The sequence below is a fragment of the Salvelinus sp. IW2-2015 genome, linkage group LG14 (assembly GCF_002910315.2).
Source record: "Salvelinus sp. IW2-2015 linkage group LG14, ASM291031v2, whole genome shotgun sequence".
Lineage (NCBI taxonomy): Eukaryota > Metazoa > Chordata > Actinopteri > Salmoniformes > Salmonidae > Salvelinus > Salvelinus sp. IW2-2015.
Window position 1 is genome coordinate 39743281 of NC_036854.1, and position 21275 is coordinate 39764555.

The 21275-nt window shown below is 42.7% G+C and overlaps 1 protein-coding gene across 5 annotated transcripts in view; it reads right to left on the minus strand.

Annotated features, from left to right (window-relative positions):
• Window positions 1-21275, minus strand: part of cnbd1 (cyclic nucleotide binding domain containing 1) — an 82028-nt gene that overhangs the window by 47352 nt on the left and 13401 nt on the right. For all 5 annotated transcript variants that reach the window (XR_011480940.1, XR_011480939.1, XM_024000984.1 and 2 more), the window contains one exon: window positions 370-515. Coding sequence is in view for 3 of the 5 variants with exons in the window: in XM_024000984.1 (XP_023856752.1) it covers window positions 370-515 (146 nt within the window). In the remaining 2 variants the exon portion in view is untranslated. The remainder of the gene's footprint in view (window positions 1-369; window positions 516-21275) is intronic.

Below are 21275 nucleotides of genomic sequence, written 5' to 3' on the forward strand. Positions count from 1 at the left end.
GTCTCAATCAATAACATCACCGCATGCACAGCCCTCCAGTACTTCTTAAGACAAACAGTAGCTATAACACCGACTGTGAGCTCTCTGACAGACACCATCTCCTGTTAAAGACCATGGGAATGGACTAGAATGAATACCTGAGAACAAAATCAAGGCCTTATAAAAACCTGGATGAGTATTTCTCTCGGTGTTTGTGTGAGAAAACGCTCTAAATAAGGCTGTGTTCTTATGCATTTATGTGTCAACGCAGTATTCAGGAAAATGCAGGGAGTTTTCCAAAGACAAAATGATATATTGCCAATGCTATGCTAGAGCATGTTTAAGTTTACAATGCAAGAAATATATGGTGTGTGTGTGTGTGGGACTCACTGATCTGTGCCCTATCCCAGGTCTCTATGATGGCGATGGTGCTGATCTGCTGTAACTCATGTCTGGAGAGGTGGGCTGTCAGACACGGGAACACCTTCAGCATCTTATGGATAGAATGGTGCTCCAACTGGGACCGCTCTATAGGGCTAACACACACACACACAGAGAGAGAGAGAGAAAGCAACATTTTTCAATACTCCCCAAAAAATGACCACACACCGTGTATTTTTGCGTGTGCATGGGAGCACGGACGTGCACACGTGTGCATTAATTGATGATGATCGCTGGGTGTTTCTCTACTAATTTGGAGAGATGATGATGACCGGGCAATTAGGATGCAGACGTGTCAGTACGTCTGAGCCCAGAAAATGTTAGAACTATCAATCAAACAACCCCTTAAAACTGCCTGGTGTATGTGTGAGTGTGTGTACGTGTGTGTGCGTATACAGTGGCTTGCGAAAGTATTCACCCCCTTGGCACTTTTCCTATTTTGTTGCCTTACAACCAAGAATTAAAATGGATTTTTTGGGGGGTTGGGGATGAGGGGATGGGGATGAGGATGAGGGGATATGGGGATGAGGTAGTTGGGTGTGCTATTTACAGATTGGCCATGTACAGGTACAGTGATCGCTACTCTGACAGCTGATGCTTAAAAGTTAGAGGGAGATATAAGACTCCAGCTTCAGAGATTTTTGCAATTCGTTCCAGTCATTGGCAGCAGAGAACTGGAAGGAAAGGCGGCCAAAGAAAGTTTTGGCTTTGGGGATGACCAGGGAAATATACCTGCTGGAGCGCGTGCTACGGGTGGGTGTTTCAATGGTGACCAGTGAGCTGAGCTAAAGCGGGGCTTTACCTAGCAAAGACTTATAGATGACCTGGAGCCAGTGGGTTTGGTGACGGATATGTAGTGAGGGCCAGCCAACGAGAGCATACAGGTCGCAGTGGTGGGTAGTATATGGGGCTTTGGTGACAAAACAGATGGCACTGTGATAGACTACATCCAGTTTGCTGAGTAGAGTGTTGGGGGCTATTTTGTAAATGACATCGCCGAAGTCAAGGATCGGTAGGATAGTCAGTTTTACGAGGAATTGTTTGGCAGCATGAGTGAAGGAGGCTTTGTTGCGAAATAGAAAGCCGATTCTAGATTTCATTTTGGATTGGAGATGCTTAATGTGAGTCTGGAAGGAGAGTTTACAGTCTAACCAGACACCTAGGTATTTGTAGTTGTGCACATATTCTAGGTCAGAACCGTCCAGAATAGTGATGCTAGTCGGGCGGGAGGGTGCGGGCAGCAATTGGTTGAAGACCATGCACTTAGTTTTACTAGCATTTAAAAGCAGGAGGAGGCCACGGAAGGACTGTTGTATGGCATTGAAGCTCGTCTGGAGGTTTGTAAGCACAGTGTCCAAAGAAGGGCCAGATGTATACAGAATGGTGACGTCTGCGTGGAGGTGGATCAGAGAATCACCAGCAGCAAGAGCGACATCATTGATACATACAGAGAAAAGAGTCGGCCCGAGAATTTAACCCTGTGGCACCCCCATAGAGACTGCCAGAGGTCCGGGCAACTGGCCCTCCGATTTGACACACTGAACTCTATCTGAGAAGTAGTTGGTGAACCAGGCGAGGCAGTCATTTGAGAAGCCAAGGCTATTGAGTCTGCCGAGAAGATGTGGTGATTGACAGAGTCAAAAGCCTTGGCCAGGTCAATGAAGACGGCTGCACAGTACTGTCTTTTATCGATGGCGGTTAGATATCGTTTAGGACCTTGAGCGTGGCTGAGGTGCACCCATGACAGCTCAGAAACCAGATTGCATAGTGGAGAAGGTACGGTGGGATTCAAAATGGTGGGTGATCTGTTATTAACTTGGCTTTCGAAGATTTTAGAAAGGCAGAGCAGGATGGATATAGGTCTATAACAGTTTGGGTCTAGTGTCTTCCCCTTTGAAGAGGGGGATAACCGCGGCAGCTTTTCCAAACTTTGTGGATTTCAGACGATACGAAAGAGAGGTTGAACAGACTGGTAATAGGGGTTGCAACAATTTCGGCGGATCATTTTAGAAAGAGAGGGTCCATATTGTCTAGCCCGGCTGATTTGTAGGGGTCCAGATTCTGAAGCTCTTTTAGAACATCAGCTGTCTGGATTTGGGGAAGGAGAAGCGGGGGCGGGGGGGGGGCAAGTTGCTGCAAGGGGTGCTGAGATGTTGGCCGGGGTAGGGGTAGCCAGGTGGAAAGAATGGCCAGCCGTAGAAAAATGCTTATTGAAATGATCGATTATCGTAGATTTATCGGTGGTGACAGTTTTTCCTATCCTCAGTGCAGTGGGCAGCTGGGAGGAGGTGCTCTTATTCTGCATAGGCTTACAGTGTCCCAAAACTTTTTGGAATTAATGCTACAGGAAGCAAATTTCTGTTTGAAAAAAGTAGCCTTAGCTTTCCTAACTGACTGAGTATATTGGTTCCTGACTTCCCTGAAAAGTTGCAAATCGCGGGGGCTATTCGATGCTAATGCAGAACACCACAGGATGTTTTTGTGCTGGTCAAGGGCAGTCAAGGGCTATATCTGTTCTTAGTTCATTTTTTTGATTTTAAGATGTAGAGGAAAGCACTTTTGAAGAGCAACCAGGCATCCTCTACTGACGGGATGAGGTCAATAATCTTCCAGGATACCGGGCCAGGTTAATTAGAAAGGCCTGCTCGCTGAAGTGTTTTATGGAGAGTTTGACAGTGACAAGGGGTGGTCGTTTGACTGCGTACCCATTACACACGCAGGCAATGAGGCAGTGATTGCTGAGATCCTGGTTGAAGACAGCAGAAGTGTATTTAGAGGGCAAGTTGGTCAGGATGCTATCTAAGATGGTGCCCATGGTTATGGATTTAGGGTTGTACCTGTTAAGTTCCTTGATAAATTGTGTGAGATTGAGGGCATCTAGCTTAGATTGTAGGACAGCCGGGGTGTGAAGCATGTCCCAGTTTAGGTCACATAACAGTACGAACTCTGAAGATAGATGGCGGGTGATCAATTCACATATGGTGTCCAGGGCAACGGTGAGAGACTTGTTTCTGAAAAGGTGGATTTTTAAAAGTAGTAGCTTGAATTGTTTGGGCACAGACCTGGAAAGTATGACAGAACTCTGCAGGCTATCTCTGCAGTAGATTGCAACTCCGCCCCCTTTGGCAGTTCTATCTTGTCAGAAAGTAGTTAGGGAAGGACATTTCAGGCATTTGGGAAATTTGAAGATGCAAAATATTTTTTATTGTGGAACAAACAAGAAACAAGACTAAAAAACAGAACACTTTAGCGTGCATAACTATTCACCTCCAAAGGCAATACGTTGTAGAACCACCTTTTTCAGCAATTACAGTTGCAAGTCTCTTGGGGTATGTCACTATAAGCTTGGCACATCTAGCCACTGGGATTTTGGCCCATTCTTCAAGGCAAAACTGCTCCAGCTCCTTCAAGTTGGATGGGTTCTGCTGGTGTACAGCAATCTTTAAGTCATACCACAGATTCTCAAATTGGATTGAGGTCTGGGCTTTGACTAGGCCATTCCAAGACATTTAAATGTTTCCCCTTAAACCACTTGAGTGTTGCTTTATCAGTATGCTTAGGCTCATTGTCCTGCTGGAAGGTGAACCTCTGTCCCAGTCTCAAATCTCTGGAAGACTGAAACAGGTTTCCCTCAAGAACTTCCCTATATTTAGCGCCATCCATCATTCCTTAAACTCTGACCAGTTTCCCAGTTCCTGCCGATGAAAAAAATGGTGTTGATGGTGTTGTGATGAGAGGTGTTGGGTTTGTGCCAGACATAGCGTTTTCCTTGATGGACAAAAAGCTCAATTTTAGTCTCATCTGACCAGAGTACCTTCTTCCATATGTTTGGGGAGTCTCCCACATGCCTTTTGGCGAACACCAAACGTGTTTGCTTATTTTTTTCTTTAAGCAATGGCTTTTTTCTGGACACTCTTCTGTAAAGCCCAGCTCTGTGGAGTGTACGGCTTTAAGTAGTCCTATGAACAGATACTCCAATCTCCGCTGTGGAGCTTTGCAGCTCCTTCAGGGTTATCTTTGGTCTCTTTGCCTGGTCCATGAGTTTTGGTGGTCGGCCCTCTCTTGGCAGGTTTGTTGTGCTGCCATATTCTTTCCATTTTTCAATAATGGATTTAATGGTGCTCCGTGGCATATTCTATTTTTTTTAGAACCTAACCCTGATCTGTTCTTCTCCACAACTTTGTCCCTGACCTGTTTGGAGAGCTCCTTGGTCTTCATGGTGCCGCTTGCTTGGTGGTGCCCCTTGGTGTTGCAGACTCTATATACTGAGATCATGTGACAGATCATGTGACACTTAGATTGCACACAGGTGGACTTTATTTAACATATGTGACTTCTGAAGGTAATTGGTTGCACTAGATTTAGGGGCTTCATAGCAAAATGGCGTGAATACATACAGTGGGGAGAACAAGTATTTGATACACTGCCGATTTTGCAGGTTTTCCTACTTACAAAGCATGTAGAGGTCTGTATTTTTTATCATAGGTACACTTCAACTGTGAGAGACAGAATCTAAAACAAAAATCCAGAAAATCACATTGTATGATTTTTAAGTAATTAATTAGCATTTTATTCATTTTTGCTTTGTAAGTAGGAAAACCTGCAAAATCGGCAGTGTATCAAATACTTGTTCTCCCCACTGTATGCACGCACCACTTTTCCGTTTTATTTTTAAGAATTCTTTTAAATAAGTAATTTTTTTCTAGTAGAAAGAAGAGGACGGGAAGCGCTACTAAGGTACACAATAGTCAATTTTGGTAGACTGAAGGTGCTCTTTGGTAAAAGGGGTGAATTGGTCATCTAAAAGAAAGGAGGACCGAGGCACTTCATATAATTAATTAAAATGCCTTTATTTGTATGGCATGTTCAATAGAAACAAAGTTTTAGGGCTATTAGGGCTAATTGGAAAAGCTGTTCAAAAGAGGACATTATATTATTTCTTTGTACTCCCTGACGAAGGCCATGCAGCCGAAACGCGTCAGATTTTTAACACTTTGTTTCTATTGAACATGCCATACAAATAAAGGCATTTAAAATAATTATATGAAGTGTGCCTTGGTCCTTCTTTCTTTTTGATTTTTTTTCTTCCCATTTCACTTCATCAATTTGGACTATTTTGTGTATGTCCAATACATATACATTTAAATTACAGGTTGTAATTCAACAAAATAGGAAAAACGCCAAGTGGGATGAATACTTCTGCAGGGCGGCAGGTAGCCTAGTGGTTAGAGTGTTGGGCCTGTAACGGAAAGGTTGCTGGATCGAATCCCCGAGCTGACAAGGTAAAAATCTGTCGTTCTGCGCCCAAACAAGGCAGTTAACCCATTATTCCCCTGGTAGGCCGTCATTGTAAATAAGAATTTGTTCTTAACTGACTTGTCTATTTAAATACAGGTTACATTTTTTTTTTTTTATGTTTAAATATTGTGGTCAGAGAGAGACGGCATGAGTGTGCATAGGAGAGCAGCAGGTTAAAAAACAAAGCAACTGTTCCCTCATCTCAGATTCAAGTCAATCACAACTGAGACGGACCGCTTGAGAGAGGAGACCGGGAAGGAAGCGACTTCACCCTCACTCCCCAGAAGGCAATGTTAAGATGGGTGCTATTGTGGTGTCTCCCTACCATGGTTCACATATACTTTGAGTCAGACTCTCTGAACTATGGAGAAACACACAACCTATTGAACGGCCAATGCACAAAAGTATCAAAACGATGAGAGACAGTTGTGTGATTGAAGATCGCACACATTCAGACGGAGACTTCTGACACCAGTCACTCATCTCTAGCCATACCTGAACTATAACAATGTGAGATTCTTATTATTATCAGTTAAGTTCTTAAAACACTCATCTTCACGACAGATATAGAACACGTCTAAGATCTGAATTAGGTCCCTTTAGAGCTTAAAAAAGACAAACGTGACAAGCCAGCCAGTCACCTGCTTGCATGTAAAACGGGACTAGACAATCATTCGCGCCATATCCGTCCTGACGGGTCCGGGGTCATCTCCTTACCCATCCATTAAAAAGGGGAAATCTGCGATTGACACATGATATATACCCATTGATTCTTGAATAATATAACTTTTATACATGCTTCATGAGCTTACATCAACTGTCGTTCTCTATCAGAACCCAAAATATAAGCTTGTCTTATTCCAATGTTTGCAAACAATATACATCTAAACGAACACTGTATATAGCCTCAAAACATAGTTAAAACTATCATTTTAAAATCATGGATGGCAAGTCCTTGTATCCATAGCTGTCTATGCATTTGAGAGTGGTTACAATTTTCCAGCCCCATTCCTCAGCTTTTTACCAAAACAGAGGCGGGTGATGGCTTTGTTACGGTTTGAAACGGCAGATTGCTGCTTTAAGTTTTCAAACTGTATAGAAATTGTTCTAAATTTGTCACTGGGAATTCATTGTTCTTGTCCTTTTAAAACGTCTTTTAAATGTGTACATGATACTGCGACAACTTTTCCCTATACGGGAACAATAAAGTCAGTGGTGTAACCCACCCAGCATCCCGAGGGACTCTCCTCTTTGATAGTAACGCGTGACTTATGCTGAGCTCTGGTTAATATCGCAGCATGCTATTTCAAGGTTCAGCAGCGATGAGCTAATAATTCTAAACACATCACATCTAAATCAATGCACATGCACACACTGTACAGCGTACACTCAGTATACACTAAGCCCATGGGAAATATCAAGGGACTATGGGCATCTGTATTCCATTTCCTTACCATATAATGATTGCTATAGCAGCTGTTTAGGGGAAAAATATAAATTAACATGGGCGGGGTAGTGGTACTATCTATTCTGTCATCGGGAGAAAGGGGAGAGACTTGCAAGCAAATTACGCTTTGCATGTCGAAGCGGTGCAGCGCTAAATTCAACCTCATTGACTGTCTTTACAACAGGCCTATAGACGGGATGACCTAGTGTCTGTGTAGGTGGAAGTGGTTCAGTGATCTACACTTGTGTGATGACTAGCCTTGTCTGAGACTTGAAAACTACTGGCATTCAGATGTGGTCAAATATATTGGATTCACTTTTTCTTCTAAAATAAGTTGAAATTGAAAACACTGAAATTGAGAAATGTCAAAGACAAACAATGGCCTTGACTAAATTATTAAAAATAATTTAGTTGTAGGCAATGATTGTCATTTACTGTGCAATTTCACCTCTGGTAAGTTGCAGGTGCCTACAGGGCAAAAATAGCCATTCAACCAGTTTTGAAAAGAAAAAACAGAACATTCTGCTCCATTGCAAGAGTGCCAGTATATTTGACCACATCTGTAAAAATGTTACCCTCTCTTCCACATCAGCCATTGAGAGTACATACAGCACCCCTCCACCCTGCCTTCTCACTTCCGGGTACCCTTCCCGTGCCCCCAACATGACCTTTGACCCAGAGTTATGCACTTCCTGCTTGCTTGACGCAGCATCCATCAGACACATCTGAGGTTGGACGTTGGAATGCTTTGGTGTCTGAAATGTGTATACCACTGCCTTCCTTCCACACAATTATCCAGATACGTCCTATTAGAGCATCTCACAGCATCTGATTACATATCTTAATTGTTAGCTCGTAGTGATGTCCTTAGAAATTCTAGGGCCACATTTACTACATGTTTACAGTATAGACATTACATCAGTAATTTTTTCCTTTCAACTTAATCCCGTCTAAAAAAACATCAGTCCCTTAAATTGCAATGGTCCTCAGTCATATTCAGGAAAAATCGGTTAATTAAACAGTTAACTTGATTTACAACGTAGTAGCTTATAAGATACATGTATAATCAAAAGGTTGAACTATGAGGGTCACTTTGGTAATGTAAACATTTTTACACCACCAATTCCAAGACTTCCAGTTGACATTTCCATACGCTGGTATTAATCATAAATTCCCCAATGATAATAGTAATTGCTATCGCTAATCCCTTTCCATAAGTTTCTAATTAACTGGATGAAGGTTTATCATTGGAAGGACAGGGAAAGACTCATTTGTGTGAATAAGTCATTTCTGCAAACGTGAAGGATTTGTAGCCTCTAACACACACACAAGGTTCTTTCTCCCCATTTATTTTTCCCGCTCTCTCTCACAAACACACAGTGAGGAGCTGAGCAGACAGAAAGTGGTGGTTGTGTAAACAGAGTGGCAGATTAATTTGCGGGGTGCGGGGCTGAGGCAGTGTGTGTGTGTGTGTGTGTGTGTGTGTGTGTGTGTGTGTGTGACGAAGGGGGCTGCTGGCTACGCTGTACTAACCGTGGTGCTTAGAGGAGCTGAGAGAAGAGATCCTGTAGAGGACACACCAGAGGGTTTGTGGCTCAGAGAACAGCATGGGGGATTGAGAGGGAGAGAGATGCTCAGCTCAGTTTAGCTCAGGCCTGGAGGGATGCTGACACAGTCCATCCGCCTGCTCCACTCCTGACTCGCATTCTCTTTTTTCAATCTATCTAGCATTTGAGTCAAGCATTGGATCAAGCCGAATCCAAAGCACACATTGTTGTTCAAATAAAACAACAACGTTACTGCTGTGTTGGTAGTTACATGGACTCTTAACAATGTGATGAAATTGCTCCTTGCTGAAACAAATGCAGCAGCAGCACACAGAAATAGAATGAATAGAACAGGTTTGGAACCTCTAACCCTGGCAATTTTACTGGTAAACTCATGGGTATACTCGCAATGGCTGCCTGATATTGTGATGCAATAATTTCCATGATGATGTAGAATTTCTATTCAAATTATGTTAACTGATGTGGCTCATGCAATGGAATGTATTTCTTGTAATGTCAGTTGAGTTGAATCAACAAATCACAGCACATTTTTTAGCTCATATTTTACTTCCTGCTTTGCTATGGGTACACTCGCAATGTTTGCCAGTCCGCTCATTATGCCATCATTGACTTGAATGGGAATTACCGTTCTAGTCATTATATTTCTATTGCAGCACATGCAATCAGGAGTGGAAAAGAGGAGAAAATATGTAAAAAAACAAAATAAAATGCCATTCGAACGGTTATTACGGTGACCGCAGTCCTTTCGCTGGCCAATTACTGTCATCCAAAATTCCATGACCGTCACAGCCCTACTAAGCAGCACATTTCTAATTTCTCACGCTTTATACTAAATTAAAATAAAAAAAACACAAATCTTCTACAACAGAGGTACTCAACTACTTTGAGAATGTACGGTCACACAAATTTCCTAAGTGGCAAAGGTCCGGATGGATATTGTTATTTTTCGGTGTACCAACCTCGCAACCCATGCGCCCCCAATCTGTTCAAACCCCTCTTGTTGGAGGACAGAAATGTTTGCAGATTTCCTGAAATTCTACCGAAAAATGTGTTGCCGTATGTGTTCAAATCATACCTAAGTGACTCAAATGAGGGACCCCTGGTGGTCGAGTCCCTGGGCACGTAAATCTAGACATATTAACTACACGAATTAGATAGGTAAATTAAACTAACCAGCAATATGGCTAACATGGGCTAGTAATTGATCAACTGGACATGTCTGACAGGTTATAAATAGCTCGAGGGTCTGTCAGTGAATGAAATAAGAGGAAAACTGCCCATGCACTTCCAAATGTTGAAATTGCACCTTGTGCATTCTGCTACTACTACATTCTGCTACTACAACATTCTGCTACTACTACATTCTGCTCTACTACTACATTCTGCTACTACTACATTCTGCTACTACTACATTCTGCTACTACAACACTCGCTACATCACATTCTGCTACTACAACATTCTGCTACTACAACATTCTGCTACTACTACATTCTGCTACTACTACATTCTGCTACTACTACATTCTGCTACTACAACATTCTGCTACTACAACCATTCTGCTACTACTACATTCTGCTACTACACTACACTTCTGCTACTACTACATTCTGCTACTACTACATTCTGCTACTACAACATTCTGCTACTACTACATTTCTGCTACTACCATTCTGCTACTACTACATTCTGCTACTACTACAATTCTGCCTACTACTACATTCTGCTACTACACATTCTGCTACTACACATTCTGCTACTACTACATTCTGCTACTACAATTCTGCTACTACAACATTCTGCTACTACAACATTCTGCTACTACAACATTCTGCTACTACTACATTCTGCTACTACTACATTCTGCTACTACAACCATCAACAGCAGCAAGTTCAAAGCCCAACGGAGCATTCAACTTGCGGTCCGCCAGTTGAGTATGGCTGGTCTACAAGGTCTTATCAGGACAAGCGTTATTACCAAAGTTCAGGAAGCTCAGGAGAGAAGACACCCTGGCCTGCACTCTCCTTGGCTTACAGGCTTTTAAAGTGTCATCACCATCGAGAGCCTTTAGACAAGACGAAAGTCCTATCAGATCGGTTTCAACACTGGACCCTTGCTTTTAGGAGAGGAGAGGCAGCGAACACTTTTTTTCTTCTCACAAATAACTGTAATCAGCCTTATCTACAGCCTCCTACAGCCTGCTCCGGCCGCTCCATCACCATCTTATCGCCCCACCAAATACCTTCCTTTCCTCTCACCTATCACCAAAGGACGCTGGGGGAAAATTGCCCCTAAAGCGGACCCAGCCAGTGACATAAATCACAGGGAGAGAAGAGCTTGATAAGAGCTATCTGTCTGGAAGTTAGAGCCACAAGGCACTTTTCTTCAGATGGCCGGCCGGGGCAAAAAAAGAAAAAAATGCTGGCTAGGCTAGCCAACTTAATTCAAATTCAAAGTCCACTTTGAAGATAACAGGGGGGGACCTTCGAGGTAATCAATTTAATCAGGAAGACTCAAATCACAGCTCCGATGCCTCTGTTTCTTTTCTTCTTTTAATCTTTTCAACTGCACTTTTTCCGAAAATGGGAAAGAAAATTATAGGGGGGGAATTGGACACCCTTGTCTTTGACTGAGCACTCACACAATACACTTCCCATAGGAGGGGACGTAGAAAGGCAATGTCTTGGGGACCACAGTGATACGATGTGTGTTATACAGCAGTTTAGACCTTTATCAGAGATGGCTGATGCCTGCGGCCTGTGCAGAGCAAGGGAGCCAATCAATCTTTGGTTGGAGGGGAGAAGACAAGAGAGCCTTGAAACTTTCTGCCACTGTCTAATTCATTCTGAGGGAAAAACAAAGAGCCTTTGTGAACACATATAGATCACATATACTGTATTAATGTTCACACACATATGTAGCAGATGTGGATCTGTCCAACTCACTCATCAGCCTGAAGTGTCACCCCATGCACAATTATCCTTTACAGTGGTGCTGTGACCCGGATCTGCACTTGCACTCAGCTCAACCGCTGGGGTCGCTGTGGAGTGAGTTTGGGGTGTGAATGTAGCAGACGGGGATCTCTGAAACTCACTCCTCAGTGAGTGTCGCCCCCTACGCAATTATAAATTGCCTTTTCCAATGGCCTGATGGGTTGGAAAACTTCACGAGGGCGGTCACGTGTGTTTGCGAGGCAAAGGTCCCGAGTCTCTGTATGAGCTGAATCAGGGGGAAGCGGTACTCGCTAAGCAAGCAGCGTGACTTCCTTTACACATAGTAGGGGTGTAACGGTACATGTATTCATACCGGGGACCACTCTTGGTCCACATTGTGAACCCGAATGACTACAGAAATAAATAAAAAATGAAAACAATAGGCTGGGGGAGGAATTGGACACCCTTGTTGAGTAAATTTGAGGTGAAAAAACATTAAAGAGCCTATGGTCACGTTGTAATATAAATTCAAATCTTAATTGCCGCATTTCAAACTGCCCTTTTGTGAGGCGCAGCCAGGAACTAGTTCTGTACGATGGCAAGTGGTGAGTGGTGGCGTCGATAAACCAGGAGAATTCTCCATCGTTTAAATCTTCAGTTTGGCTACATTTTGTCTTCCAAGTAGATTACAATGGCAATGGACAGAGAGAGCATGTCGCCACTGTTCAACGAGAATACCCTACGTACCCGACGTCGACCCAGTATTCCTACCACCGGAGCAAGACCGAAAGGCAAAAAAACAACACAACTTCGTCTCCCCTCTGCATTCAAGCAACCCTTCACAGTTGATTCTGACCGGGCCAAAGAAATTACAAGAGCGTAATCACTCCTCTTTCACCAAAACTGCCAAACTAACCCTAATTCAGAGGACCATCCCACCCATGCTAGATTACGGAGACGTAATCAAAGATCGTACTTTTTGGAGAAATGTCCTCTGGTCTGACAGAACTGTTTGGCCACAATGCCCATCGTTATGTTTGGAGGGAAAAGGGGGAGGCTTGCAAGCCGAAGAACACCATCCCAACCGTGAAGCACAGGGGTGGCAGCATCATGTTGTGGGGGTGCTTTGCTGCAGAAGGGACTGGTGCACTTCACAAAATAGATGGCATCATGAGGGAGGAAAATTATGTGGATATATTGAAGCAACATCTCAAGACATCAGTCAGGAAGTTAAAGCTTGGACGCAAATGGGTCTTCCAAATGAACAATGACCCCAAGCATACTTCCAAAGTTGTGGCAAAGTGGCTTAAGTACAACAAAGTCAAGGTATTGGAGTGGCCATCACAAAGCCCTGACCTCAATCCTATAGAAAATGTGTGGGCAGAACTTAAAAAGCGTGTGAGAGAAAGGAGGCCTACAAACCTGACTCAATTACACCAGCTCTGTCAGGAGGAATGGGCCAAAATTCACCCAACTTATTGTGGGAAGCTTGTGGAAGGCTACCCGAAACGTTTGACCCAAGTTAAACAATTTAAAGGCAATGCTACCAAATACAAATTGAGTGTATGTAAATTTCTGACTTACTGGGAATGTGATGAAAGAAATAAAAGCTGAAATAAATCACTCTCTCTACTATTATTCTGACATTTCACATTCTTAAAATAAAGTGGTGATCCTAACTGACCTAAGACAGGGAATTTTTACTAGGATTAAATGGCAGGAATTTTGAAAAACTGAGTTTAAATGTATTTGGCTAAGGTGTATGTCAACTTCCGACTTCAACTGTACATATTGATTTCACGTGCATATTGCACTTTATTTTAGTGTTGAGTAATTGTGTGTTTTCATTTGTTGTAGAAAATACAAAGTGTTAGGATTCCTGATTGTGCTCTCATCAGGTATTATAGGACGCATGATCATATATGGAATTAGGAACACCAACGCTTTGTATTTTTTAACAAACATTAACTACAGTAACTGTCGGAATTTAACTTTCCTGCTGTACCGAAACCGAATCATGACCCCAAAAGCGCAAAACCGTGGGTTTGGTGAAACGTTACAGCCCTAACACAGATTCTAAAATGAGGCAGACACAGAAATCGTTATAGTCACAAGTGAACCATTTTCATCAAGGTAATATCATATCATTAAGAAATGTTCTGTATTGCATCAGCCACTGATAGTACTGCTAAAGCTCTGCAGTATGGCTGGAACCACCGACACCAGCTAGCTAGGCCTTGGCAGGGTAGCCGTGGCAGTGGAGATAGAGGTTAATTGTCTACCATCACCCAGTTTGGAGAGCATCCCACCAGCCAGCCAAGCCATCTAACACTGGACATGATTAAATACCCTGTCTCCTGTTATTGTTTACATTCCTGGGGGAAAGAAAGGGGGGGGAAGGGCATTCAGAAGAGGAAGAAGTCATCCTTTTTTGTGGGTTTCCCCCCAAACCCAACCCAACAGCAGCTGTCAGAGAGAGAGAGAGATGGAACTGACTGGAGGCCAGGACAGACAGCTGGATCTGAGGTCATGTCCCTCTGTGTGCCAGAAAGAGTCTTGACAACGACAAAAAAAAAAAGATTAGAAAACTATTATAACTCAGTTTAAATCAGATTCCCAGGCCAATGTGTGTGTCATCAAATCTGGGGGAAGGTTTTCTGGACCACAGTCAGCTGGGAGAGAGAGTAGAAATAAAAACTGGGCACCTTGCAACGACGAATGCAGAAATAGAGATATTTTGCAATAAGTGACAGACCGAAAAGGACAGATTGTATATTCTCCAAAAATATTGCTTAATCCCCCCTCTACTGAAAACGCCAATCAGATACGTGTCCTGCTGATATGAGTGGACTGCAATAACACAGCTTCAACAAAGCACTAGAGCGTTCCATGGCAGAGCCCAGTAGGTGTGGCAAGAGTGGCTGTTGCTCAGTCTTGTTTACATTTCAGCAATATCCATAACTGATCGTAATCTTGATCATACAGTAACATTACAGCATCGACACTCACACCGACGAGACGCAACATCAGAGTTCTTCTGTTTAGCTTGGGGACAGGAGGGACTGAGACCTATAGCGGTTTGTGTTATCTGCTGACTGGGGTAAAAACCTCTGAAAATCTAAGCCTTTGGGGGGTTGAGGGTTCTACTAAGATGACATGAAATTGTTTAAAGATGGTCATACCATGGATCATTTAGCTATTTCATTTAGAATTTTAGGACCACTGTAGTTATAAAAAGTACACTTTATATACAAAAGTATGTGGACACCCTTTCAAATTTGTGCATTCAGCTATTTCAGTTCCACCCGTTGCTAACAGATGTATAAGTCACTGGAGTGATGAATCACACTTGACCATCTGGCAGTCCGACAGGCGGATCTAGGTTTGGCAGATGCCAGGAGAACGCTACCTGCCCAAATGCATAGTGCCAACTGTAAAGACTGGTGGAGGAGGAATAATGGTCTGGGACAGTTTTTCATGGTTCGGGCTAGGCCCCTTAGTTCCAGTGAAGGGAAATCTTAACGCTACAGCACACAATGACATTCTAGACAGTTCTGTGCTTCCAACTTTGTGGCAACAGTTTGGGGAAGGCCCTTTCCTGTTTCAGCATGACAATGCCCCCGTACACAAAGCGAGGTCCGTACAGAAATGGTTTGTCAAGATAGGTGTGGAAGAACTTGACTGGCCTGCCCACAGGCCTGACCTCAACCGCATTAAACACCTTTGGGATGAATTGGAACGCCGACTGCAAGCCAGGCCTAATCGCCCAACATCATTACCCGACCTCACTTATGCTCTTGTGGCTGAATGGAATCAAGTCCCGCCAGCAATGTTCCAACATCTAGTGGAAAGCCTTCCCAGAAGATTGGACGTTGTTATAGTAGCAAAGGGGGACCAACTCCATATTAATGCCCATGATTTTGGAATGATATGTTTTGACGAGTGTCCACATACTTTTGGTTATGTAGTGTATTTGATAAAATACTGAATTTGGCCTTTACTAATATAGCCCATAGAAACACATTGAATAATACATGGTAAAACAGACAGTCAAAACATAAATCATAAGGAATAAGGTTTTGAAGTGTCTGTCCTAAATCTAGGAGATATACAAAAGCTCATATTAGTTTGTATCCCAAACGGGTCGGACGCTACAGACAGAAGTTGGCACATCGGCGGTACCAACTTCAGACAAGTCCTGTAGCTCAGCCGCCTTCCACCGCAGATGCGGAAGGCCGACATAGGCGGATGCTGTGGATTGAGACGCAGCCCATGCAAAAAACAGATATCTCTAGCTTAAACTGACTGATTCTGATGGGGATTTCCTTATTATGTTACATTGATTGGCGCACGGGCGCATCAATAGACTTAAGGATTATTAATTAAATGGAAACTCAGAGACAGGTCCAACAATCCATCTCAACGTGGCCAGCCATCCCAGACCTGTCTGTCTCCAGTTTGACTTCTCCCCCTACTTTTTTTCCACAACCTAATGTACTCTGTACTTCTCTTCTCACATAGTTGGATGGTGTAGTGACTAGTCTCTCCATAGACAGACAGCTGGTGAAGAGTTCCCGCACTTGCAATCTGAAATGACACGCTACCTCCTTTGACCTTCCACTGTGTCAGGAAAATACATTTACCATAGGGTGACTCACTCTCACACACCAGACAGACCAGACAGGAACTTTCCCGTTTCTCTCCAACGACTCCCCTCGCCTGTGTTGATGTTTCCACAACAAGATGGACGCCTACTTGATATTTATGTTCCTAAGTCTTTTTTTTCGTGGCCGGCGGATTGTCAGACAGATTGGGTGGAAAAAAGAGCAGAGAGTAATCTACAGGGACAGGGTATTTCAAGTCTTTTCCTACACTGTAGTTATGGATGGGAGATGGGGAGATCACCAGTGGTGGTGGGAGTGTGGTCCAGGCACCTGTCTAATACCAGAGAGTGATGAACAGGGCCAGTAGAGGTAATCACTTAATAATTCATGCGGAGGCAAGCATAGTGTTGGCTTGGCACCCCACATGCACACCCACGAGTACACCCCTATACACAATAATATAATATATGCCATTTATATGCCACTTTTATCATGTATACATTTTACATATGGGTGGTCGCGGGAATCGAACTCACTACCCTGGCGTTACAAGCGCCATGCTCTACCAACTGAGCTATAAATGACCACTTCTCACTCTGTTACTCTAAACACATGTGGTGAATCCTTATGACTACTGCATATAACAGCCTGGTCATCCATAACACCACACATGGCAAACTACTGTTCTGTAGCCATGCTAGATCTCACATGGAGTGAAACATCGACATGGGGTCTGCTGCATGAGATGACGCATCGTTAGACTGCTGGCGTCAAACCTTCCCACTACATCCAATCCATCTGCTCAGTATTTGCAATGCAAATGACACTTCTGCATCCCAAATGGCACCCTATTGCCTATATAGTGTACTACTTTTGACCAGAGCCATAGTCAAAACACGTGCAATAAATAAGGAAAAGGGTAGTATTTGGTACACACACACTGGCTGTAGTGTATAAAACATGTTGCAGTCGTCAGCTTTGATTAATTTTGCGTACAAACCACATTAGGATCTGGATGTTAAACAGACATAATGGTTAAGCCATTTACTCATGAGGCATAGGCATCATGCGGTCCCACCCAGAAACACAAGCCTGCTGCCTACAATTCTTGGGCCACATTCAATCTTGAAAAATATTCTTTGCAATGATATTCTCAATATATACAGTGCATTCGGAAAGTATTCAGACCCCTTGACTTTTTCACATTTTGTTACATTACAGCCTTATTCTAAAATGTATTAAATCGTTTTTTACCCCCTCATCTACACACAATACCCCATAATGACAGAGCAAAAACAGGTTTAGACATTTTTGCAAATGTATTCAAGATATATAACTGAAATATCACATATACATAGTCTGGGATCTGGCTAGGCCACTCAAGGACATTCAGATGCTTGTCCAGAAGCCACTCCTGCGTTATCTTGGCTGTGTGCTTAGGGTCGTTGTCCTGATGGAACCGTTCTGGAGCAGGTTTTCATCAAGGATCTCTGTACTTTGCTCCGTTCATCTTTCCCTCGATCCTGACTAATCTCCCAGTGCCTGCCGCTGAAAAACATTCCCACAGCATGATGCTGCCACCGCCATGCTGCTGCCACCACCATGCTTCCCCGTAGGGATCGTGCCAGGTTTACTCCAGACGTGATGCTTGGTATTCAGGCCAAAAAGTTAAATCTTGGTTTCATCAGGCCTGATTGGTGGAGTGCTGCAAAGATGGTTGTCCTTCTGGAAGGTTCTCCCATCTCAACAGAGGAACTCTGGAGCTCTGTCAGAGTGACCATCAGGTTCTTGGTCACCTCCATGACCAAGGCCCTTCTCCCCCGATTACTCAGTTTGGTCGGGCGGCCAGCTCTAGGAAGAGTCTTGGTGTTTCCAAACTTCTTCCATTTAAGAATGATGGCTGCCACTGTGTTCTTGGGGACCTTCAATGCTGCATACATTTTTGTTGTACCTTTACCCAGATCTGTGCATCGACACAATCCTGTCTTGGAGCTCTACGGACAATTCTTTCGACCTCATGGCTTGGTTTTTGCCATGAAATGCTCTGTGGGACATTATATAGGCAGGTGTGTGCCTTTCCAAATCAGGTCCAATCAATTGAATTTACCACAGGTGGATTCCAATCAAGTTGTAGAAATATCTCAAGGATGATCAATGGAAACAGGATGCACTTGAGCTCAATTTCAAGTCTCATAGCAAAGGATTGGAAATACTTATGTAGTAAGGTATTTCAGTTTTTAATTTTCTATACATTTGCAAAATTTTCTAAAAACCTGTTGTTTCTTTGTCATTATGGTGTATTGTGTGTAGATTGATGAGGATTTTTTTTGTATTTAATACAAATTTAGAATAAGACTAACATAACAAAATGTGGAAAAGGGGTCTGAATACTTTCAGAATGCACTGTATATATAGTACCAGTCAAGAGTTTGGACATAACTACTCATTCCAGGATTTTTCTTTCTTTTTACTATTTTCTACATTGTAGAATAATAGTGAAGACATCTAAACTATGAACTAACACATATAGAATCATGTAGTACCCAAAAAAGTGTAAAACAAATCAAAACATATTTAATTTGAGATTCTTCAAAGTAGCCACTCTTTCTCTTGATGACAAATTTGCAAACTCTTGGCATTCTCTCAACCAGCTTCGTGAGGTAGTCACCTGGAATTCATTTCAATTGACAGGTGTCCTTGGTTAAAATTTAATTTGTGGAATTTCTTTCCTTTTTAATGTGTTTGAGCCAATCAGTTGTGTTTGTGACAAGGTAGGGGTGATATACAGAAGATAGTCCTATCTGGTAAAAGACCAAGTCCATATTATGGTAAGAACAGCTCAGATAAGCAAAGAGAAACGACAGTCCATCATTAATTTAAGACAAAGGTCAGTCAAGCCGTACAATTTCAAGAACCAGCTTCATGAGGTAGTCACCTGGCTTTTCCAACAGTCTTGAAGGAATTCCCACATATGCTGAGCACTTGTTGGCTGCTTGTCCTTCACTCTGCGGTCCAACTCATCCCAAACCATCTCATTGGGTTGAGGCCGGGGGATTGTGGAGGCCAGGTCATCTGATGCAGCACTCCATCACTCTCCTTCTTGGTCAAATAGCCCTTACACAGCCTGGAGGTGTGTTTTGGGTCACTGTCCTGTTGAAAAACAAATGATAGTCCCACTAAGCGCAAACCAGATGGCATTTGATTTGGATATCTTTTAGTCCTGATTTGGACTAATCTTCCAAGAGTCCATAAACATTAAAATAGAATTTATAATATTGTCACATTTTCACATATAACACACTGTTGCAAAGAGACATAATACACTAACATATTGACCAGATAAATACTCTAACAGTCTAAAAAGATAGATTGATTCTTCATCGACCATAGTCCAGCACAACTTTCCTATGTATTATATTTAAATGGTTTTAAAGTATTGTTTGAATTTATATATTGAGAGGTTTCTGGTTTGCTCAGATAAATTATTATATTTCTTAATTGCTCCAAAACTAAATGTTCTGTGCCCATTTCTCTTTTTTGTCTGGATAACACATAGATGTTGGACAATCTATTCCAAGTATGTAACGGCTGTCCTCGCTGACAGAAGGTGTGGACCAAAACGCAGAGTGGTTAGTGTTCATTCTTTTAATGAAAGTCAACAAAACACTTCAAAATACAAAAACAACCAACGTGACAAAACCGAAACCGTCCTGTGTGGCAACAAGACCTCCACAGGAACAAACACCCACAAAACACAAGTGAAACCCTGGCTGCCTAAGTATGATTCTCAATCAGGGACAACGATTGACAGCTGTCTCTGATTGAGAATCATACCAGGCCGAACACAAAATCCCAACATAGAAAATCAACCATAGACAACCCACCCAACTCACGCCCTGACCAACTAAAATAAATACAAAACAAAGGAAAACAGGTCAGGAACGTGACAAAGTATTTACTGAATGTCTGTCCCTTACCAACTGAATACTGTTGTGAATATAGTTTTGCCATTTTAAATGGTGTATATTATGAAATAAAATAAGCATGTGTTTTTCAATTATCTTGTCGATTGATGACCAACCAAGAGCACTGAGCATGACTACAACAGAAGAACCATATCTCCACCTTATAACATTCCTTGCTGCTTTGTTCTGTGCATTCTGCAGCCTCCTAATTTCACTAGCTGATGCATTTCCCCAGACCACAGAACAGGAGTTCACCTGACTCTCAATTAATGCTTGTGTTATTTGCTTAAGAATGTTTTCCGGTAAATATTTAGCTATGCTTCTGATCATGCTTGCAGTTGTAATCCTTTTTTTTTTTTTCACATAGATTATTTATTTGAGACGACCATGATAATCGGTTGTCTAGATGCACTCCCTGTAGTTTGGTTTCTGCCACTTGCTGAATTTGTACTCCCCCCATACTTAATTGTATCCATTGCTGTGTTGGCCTTTTTCTGGTGAAACAGACCAACATAACTTTGGTTTTCTTGGTGTTTAAAAGTTTGTTCCGACAAACCCACTCCCTGATATTTTCCAAATCTACTTGTAGAGCTTGCTGTACCTGTTGAACCGATTGTCTTGCTGTATAAATTGTAGTATGGGATGGCATATCGCTGCAGAATGCTGTGGTAGCCATGCTGGTTAAGTGGGCCTTGAATTCTAAATAAATCACAGACAGTGTCACCAGCAAAGCACCCCCATATCATCACACCTCCTCCTCCATGCTTCACGGTGGGAACCACACATGCAGAGATCATCCGTTCACCTACTCTGCATCTCACAGAGGTTGGAATTTGGACTCATCAGACCAAAGGACAGATTTCCACCATTGCTCGTGTTTCTTCGCCCAAGCAAGTCTCTTCTTCTTATTAGTGTCCTTTAGTAGTGGTTTCTTTGCAGCAATTTGACCATGAAGGCCTGAGTCACAGTATCTTCTAAACAGTTGATGTTGAGATGTGTCTGTTACTTAAACTCTGTGAGGTGCAATCGGAGGTGCAGTTA